Source organism: Ammodytes marinus (assembly GCF_949987685.1).
Source record: "Ammodytes marinus genome assembly, chromosome: 6".
NCBI lineage: Eukaryota > Metazoa > Chordata > Actinopteri > Uranoscopiformes > Ammodytidae > Ammodytes > Ammodytes marinus.
Genome location: NC_137235.1, coordinates 14,677,387 through 14,684,886, shown reverse-complemented (window position 1 = coordinate 14,684,886; position 7,500 = coordinate 14,677,387). Strand labels below are relative to the sequence as shown.

The 7,500-nt window shown below is 41.8% G+C and overlaps 1 protein-coding gene across 3 annotated transcripts in view; it reads right to left on the bottom strand.

Moving 5' to 3' along the window:
* The window catches only part of slit2 (slit homolog 2), a 90,414-nt gene extending 89,118 nt beyond the window's left edge, over positions 1-1,296 (bottom strand). For all 3 annotated transcript variants that reach the window (XM_080029404.1, XM_080029405.1, XM_080029406.1), the window contains exon 1: positions 340-1,296. In XM_080029404.1, coding sequence (XP_079885530.1) covers positions 340-548 — 209 coding nt within the window. In that variant the 5' untranslated portion in view covers positions 549-1,296. The remainder of the gene's footprint in view (positions 1-339) is intronic.
* Between the last annotated feature and the right edge of the window lie 6,204 nt (positions 1,297-7,500).

Genomic DNA, 7,500 nt, shown 5'->3' with positions numbered 1-7,500 from the left:
GCAATTTAAAAGGACCGATTATCGGCCTGCAAATGTAAGAAGGGATTTAATTTTTTTAAACAAAATAAAAATAAAATAAAAGCTGCTATATAATATTGAAAATAAAGGGGGATATATGATTTAGATTATCAGAAAGTGTGACAAATTTGCCGTAAACTATTTAAATCCCTTCAGGAGACGCACAGCTTTATTGACTACATCGGCTACAGTAGGATAAGGTCAGTTCACACTTGTTATTCTTCATCATTGACACAAAAGGAGACTTTACATTTGATTGATTTCCCCTGTAAAGTGTTGCGCATTATAATGCCAAGCTGCGCTGCTAAACTCGGTACTTACAGTCTCTCTGCGTTGCGGGGTATGTTCCTAGGCACGCTGCGGAGCCCTTGGCCGTGACAGTCCACTGTAGTCCCGGTGCAGGAGCACTGGGCTGGGCAGGGCTGGCCATCGGCTCCGCTGGACAGGACCAGAACCAAAACAGACAGCAGCAGCCCCAGCACGGTGGCCGGGGAGCGGCGAGGGCCAACGGGGCTCAGAGCTCCCACCATCACTGCGGCAAGTGGGGGCCAATGTGAGACCCACAAAACAGGGAGAAAATACAAGGGCGTTCAAGAATAAGTGCCCCGAAATCCCCCGAAAGGGCTCAACAAACTCTGCACGCAACGGGATGCCGTCCTCCTTTCTCGTTGTTCTCCCCTTTTCAGGCGTGTGTTTCTAAAACGTATCGTTCTGAATTTACATTTGGGTCTACTTGGAGGGGTTTCGATGTGTGAAGGCTGCGAACGGGGAATTTTGGTCCCCCTGGACAGGCAGAGCGGAGGTCGGCGAAGCGGTGGACCGGCTCTCTGGCTGCGCTACAGCGGCGCAAACTTCCACATGTTCCCGGCATGCGGTGCCCAAATCCCCCCGGCGTGTGTTGCGTCTGTGTGTGAATATCTGCGCGTGCGAAACCAAGCCAGTGGAACACCTCGATCCTTGATCTGATCCAGAGAAGCCACTCACACACACACACACACACACACACACACACTTTAGTGTGCGCGCATAATCACACAAACACACACACACACACACACACTCGCTCTCTCTCTCTATCCAGGTGAGGCGGTCTTGGTTATTAATTCACAACACGCGTCCGGAGAAGAAGCAGCGGCAGCGCTCGGTTCTCCCAAAAGCTCAGCAGAGGTCACCGGGGAGGAGAGTTATTGATTCCGATCATGTATCAATTGCCAGTCAGTGACAAGAGAGTAGGCACTGTTAGGAAGAAAAAGCCCCGTGAAAGACCAGTGCGCAATACTATAATCCAACTCTCTGTGCGTGTGGTGCGTCAAAGTGCTGCTCCCGGGTGTGTGATAGGGAGAGAGTGGAAGAGAGAGAAAGAGAGAGAGGGGGGGGCACGTCTGCTACTGCGTCTGTCCAGGCAAATCTCTCCTTCCCTCTTTTTCTGTCTGTCTTTCACAAACACACATCAACACAAACACACATGCACTGCGATTTCCTTCAAAGTAGCAGAAGGTTTCCAAACAGCAACAGTCAAACAGCAACAGTTTGACCTCGGAACGAAGGGGACTTTGTCACTGCAGTGTCCCGGTCACTTGATGCTTTATTCATCTGGCCTCAGGAAGGCGACAGAGCTTCTTGCTGAACTCCAATGTGCAGAATGGGGTAAAAAAACGCCTGATTCTGACATTTCCACACCCGAACCAAGAGTGGAGCCTCAGTGTCCACCACTCAAAAGACAACATTGAAACGGCATCTGTCCAAAGACACTTGTTGTTCCGAGGATCAAAGGATGAGCCCAGTAATGCAGTTATCTTTAATGATTATAGGCTAATCTTCCAGGTTCAAATATCACTTGGTGCTGCAAGCAATAGGCTTTATAAACTAACAATTATGACTTACTTTAAATGAGTCTGTGAAAGACTTACTCTACTCCTGTCTATCATTTTGAGTAACCATTTTTATGGTGCTTTATACTTTTACTCCAATTTGATACTTTTAGTGTTTGCATTATGGTTAGTTTGCAGAATCAACTTTATAGTAGCCTACAAAATATAATCAAAAAATAAGTTAGGATGTATTATTATAGGTTGAAATAAGACAAAGGAATCCTTAGTAAATGTGGTATAAAAAAAGAAAAAAGCCCACCTAATCAGTTGGTAATGCATCACTTACTATCATTCAATAACATACAAAAAAATATTCAATTCTGAATTTTAGTTATTTAAGTATTTCAATTTAAATGAATACTCTTTTACAACATTTGACTGCTTGAAATACTGGGCTATTTCTGCACTTTTCCTTTTCGTCTTAAAATATTTGAGTTGTTCAACTTTGGATGCTATATAACTCTGATATAACTAATATTTATAATGTAAATGCTGTAACTATATTTCGGTCATGGTTCAAACACTAAAAGAGCTTACTTGGACTTCGAATTTGTGATTTTGGGAATTCAAAATAAGGTTGACACCACCATTTGTGTCTGATCTTTCATTTTGGCTTTTACTTGATTGAGATATAATTTCATAATCAAAACTTTGCATGGTGAATATGTCATTTAGTACATCTTAAATAATGGAACATCTCCACACCACTGAAGCTCGAGCTCTCACTTAGGACAAATGGCTGTTTTAGCTGGTCATAGTTTAAATATTGGATAAACATACTTATAAAGTGATAGGAGGACGTTGTCCTTGACGTTATTACCTCAAAACCGCAGAGCAGCCTCTAATTTCGCAACCAGATTCTAGTACCTGGCATCACATTTGGGGGATTTTAAGTCAAAACATACTAAAGTGATTCTTTATTAGGTAAAGGTGATGCAAATTTCTCAAGAAGATAACATGTCTCCCTCCCTCTAAATCCCTCTTTGGCTCCAAATACAGAATGATTTTTGTGATTATATTGCTTATGTGTGCTGTGTGTGTGTGTGTGTGTGTGTGTGTGTGTGTGTGTGTGTGTGTGTGTGTGTGTGTGTGTGTGTGTGTGTGTGTGTGTTTTATCATGTTACCCCTCCCCCCACCCCTCACAAACACACTCCCACCATAATAGACACAGTCTACATACGTAAGGTGGGTATACTTAAGGAAAGTTTATCACCAAAGCGAATCTGAAGGTAAAGATAGATATTGTGATATTGCCGAAAAACAAAAGGGAGGGGATAGAAGCATCATGACAGCAGAGTTGTGGAGAAGGAGGAGGATGGGCAGGGTCCAGTCATTGATGGTGGTGCTGTATCATAGCTGAAGAGAGGGAAGAGAGACAGAAGAGAGGAAGCAAAGGGGAGGAGATGGGGGGAGGCTAACCCCTATCTCCTGCAATACAACAAGGCTCCAGGGCACATGGCCTGTTTAGACACAGACTAACCTGACCTGCCCTCCTCGTACACACACACACACCTATGCGTTTGCATCAGGTTACACCTAAAGCCCAGGTCAAGCTACAAGATTGTTTAAATCTTGCTGAGGGCAGTGCAGACTGAGTGATCAATCAGGGTATTTTCCCCTATTTGACAGGAACATCTGCACAGTTTACTGTTTGTTAGATGAATAATTATTATGCATTCATTGATTTATATCCCTTAAAATCACAAATTTCCCCTGAAGGCCATTATAATTTGTAAAACATACGAAAAGGAAAGAAAAAAAAACTATTAAACCTGCAGTGTGTAGAATTCTGGGTTTTATTTCCTAGCAGATTTTGTAGAAAATAATTATAATATCCATAAGTACGTTTAATTTAGTGCATAATAGCTGAATTATTTTTTTATAATTATTATTTTTTTCCTTAGAAAGGGTCTCATATATGTCCATATTTCTCCATACTTTGGACCAATGCCTTGTCACCGCCATGTTGGAAGTGTCATAGTTGGAATGTCATCAGGTGCATTGTTTAAAATTTAGAATTGTTCTTGTCCTTGAAGGCCACTGTAGCTTCTGTTATTATTCGAAAGGGGTGGGGTTACCCAGGGAGAGTTGCATTCTAGAACTTTCTAGAACTTACTTGATGATGTCATATTACACACTGCACCTTTAAAGAGCAACGGAAGTGGGATTGCAATTCAGGGCTGGTAAACCTACGGTAGAGTCTAAATATACAGAGTTGACTTGACAATTACAATATGGAGAAAAACAATGACAATATCGGATAACAGATTTAAAGTTAGTGAAACACATGGTGCTTTCAGGGCAAGTATTTCAAGCTTTGACAAGTTTCAACTTAACCTCCTGTCCAAGAGGAGAGTGACGTCACAATGGCGACAACATTGTCTTATGTTAACCCTACATACTGAGGATAGGGTTTGTGCATGTTACAATGCTTACTGTGTATGAATGAGAAATTGTTTCCTATTTTGATGGTGGAAGTAAAGTGGATGGTGGATAATTACAGTAAATCTAATACCTTTATGACACATATTCCAAGTTCGCAAACATTGTGTTGATGTTGTTTCTATGTGGCTGTGGTTCTTATGAGGTAAGACATATATTCAACCCTTCAGGCAATGTGAACAAAGATCCTTTATTTCCAGAGCTCATGAAGTGTGAGGACATTAGCATTGTCAGTGAGGACACGTGCAACTTCGACAAACTTGATTTACATTTATAACACATCTCGACAGCAGTGCTACATTTTCACCGTTTCACCACAGCACATACAGCATACCAATAGATATACATATGTGAATTGTATTTAAATATATATTGTGTTTGAGTGTTAGACCCAAACTCACCTCGGTGGCTTGGACCTGTCAAGTTCACAAGTTGTGTTAAAACTATAACTTTGAGGTAAAAGCATAAAACAAAACCACCTGTAGTGCTCCGAAACATCAACAGTTATTTGGTTCAGTGAGCAGGTGAGCATTGGCACAAGTCCCACCTTTTTCATTTTAGACTGAGTCGTCTTTGTTCATTATACAAATAATGAATGAATCAATGAATAGAGTTTTTTTTATTTCACTGTCATGCAATATAAATGGCCCATCCCACATTAGATCAAATGTCACACAATAACACCACATATAAATAAAAGCTTCCACCGGTTTAAATTCACGCTGAAAAGAAAAAGACAAAGGATTGCGTCACACCACGTATGTAAAACAAAGCACCTGGAGTCATGCAGTAATTATGAAGTCAACTGTTACCGCCTCATTCATATGTCTTTATAAGCCCAATGGAATAAGATACCCATTGATGGTGGATTTGGCAGATTATGGGGGCTGCAGAGCTGCTAATGAGAAGGGAATCTGTCTGGCGGCTGTGATGTTTGTACTGCTCAATCTGGCCTGTTGATTTAGGAGCTGTTTGTGTTATCTTTGGTTTATGGCCATGCAGTAAAGCTGAAGGTGTGGGGGTCAGATTGTTTGTGTGTTTGTGTGTGTGTGTGTGTGTGTGTGTGTGTGTGTGTGTGTGTGTGTGTGTGTGTGTGTGTGACTTAGGTCAGTTTAGCCACCTGGCCTCTGGACAGCTGCTACTGAGACACATGCTGCTCACACACACACACACACACACACACACACACACACACACACACACACACACACACACACACACACACACACACACACACACACACACACACACACACACACATCTTGCAAATATCCATTTATGCAATGACACAAGTTCACACAGTGCAGCAGACAGACACATGGAGAGCAGAATTGAACAGTTTATTACATCTATGTATTAATTACCCACATTGATCAAAACTACGTCGGCTTTATCTTCATGAGACCAATGTTGTTTGTTTTTTTGCGCGTGTGATTTGCTTCTCATACAGTATTATCTAAAACCAATGATGTTTGTGTTTGGACTGGCACTGTCAACACAGGGGCTGGCTGCTCAGCTGCAGCGACACACACACACACACACACACACACACACACACACACACACACACACACACACACACACACAGCCACACCAAAACACACATCAGCCAACATTAAAAAAACAAAAACTCCTCCTCCTGTCTCGGATTCCATTCACTCCCTGCTGTCAGTTTCGAGCCAGTGACAGCCATCCATGAAGTGTATGGAAACTGGATTGAGGCCCTGAGGTGTGTAGGTGGCTGGTTACCTTTGTTGTGATGGCACTGAGAGGCCGTTGTCTGTCTCACACACCCAGCCAATGGAAGGCCCGGGGAGATGCTGAGCAGGTAAATAGGATGTCATTAAGGGACTGGTATGTTGTTGGAAACTCCACTTCTCTGCTGCTATAGAAAGGTGTGTCAGGTTTCACATGTTAGGCGCATTTTTGTTTCTGAAAAGAAGACAGAAGTGGCTTAAAAGTCAAAAAGCTCAGTGTCATTGTTATAAAAGGTAAAATCACAGCATACATGTATATTATATTTCCCTTACCTGTTGCACGTTTGGGCTCTACCCTCAACCCTGGGGATCAAACTGCAAACCTGTAAAGAAAATAACCCTGTGGACAAAAAAATTCAAATAAAATCAAAGCTTCTGGTTACATTCAGTGAGGAAAACAAATTGTTTTAGTGCATTTCTTCTATGTAAGGTATCTGCAAAGTGGATCTTTCTGATATTTTCAAACCCCGCACCGTTTAAATCCATGTTCTCTTTTCTAGCATTCTCTTTCTTCTTTGCACATTGCCACAACCTGTAGATCAGAAGAACAGTGTGAAGCCATTGGTAGAATTGTGTACGTTGTCACCCGCATGCCCAAGAACACGCTCAAAAACAAAATAAGGACCCACATTTTTCCAAAGCAGTAGTGGTTTGAAACTCGACAGAGTATCTTTAAAGGGCAACCTGCTCAACAACCAGAGCAAAAACACATTCCTGATAAGAAACAAATTCACGTTTTATGTTGTGTTGTCATGGGAACACCTTGTTTACTGAAACCTATGGACATCTCCCTGCAGCAGAAACAACTACATATGGAGAAATGCCATTAATGAGGTTATATGATCTTGGTGCATATGTTTAAGCAGGTAGGTTCATTTCAGTGTTCATTTAGCAATGACAGAACGCATCCGACCAGACATGATTGTCTTGCATATTTCCCCTCATGGCGCAACAATAGTGTCTCTGCCGTTCTAATCCCTTTACACAATTATCCCTCAGAGTGTGTGTGTTTAAGCACATACTCTGACTGCGGCTTTTCCATGGACGTGAACCAAAACAACTCAACTGCCATTATCCTAAAATAGCCCACGAGTGCAAGATAAATAAGTGTGTGAAACTAATTGTGCGTTGTGCGGTGCTGGCTTGTTGAGCAGCAATGTTGTGACAACAGATTAAACATCTGCCCGACCCCATTGTTGAACGCAAATTGAGATTAGGAGAGAAATAGAATATATCCCATAAATCCCATTTCTCGCCGACAAAATGGGGAACACTTTATGTTGTTTAGGTGACAGTGAGCAAGTATAAGCAGACAACGTGGAATACAGATTATAAAAAACAATGGAAAATTCTCCCCTTCTTCACTGAGCCGAATCAGAGAGAGAGAAATAAATAACAATGAACACTAATTA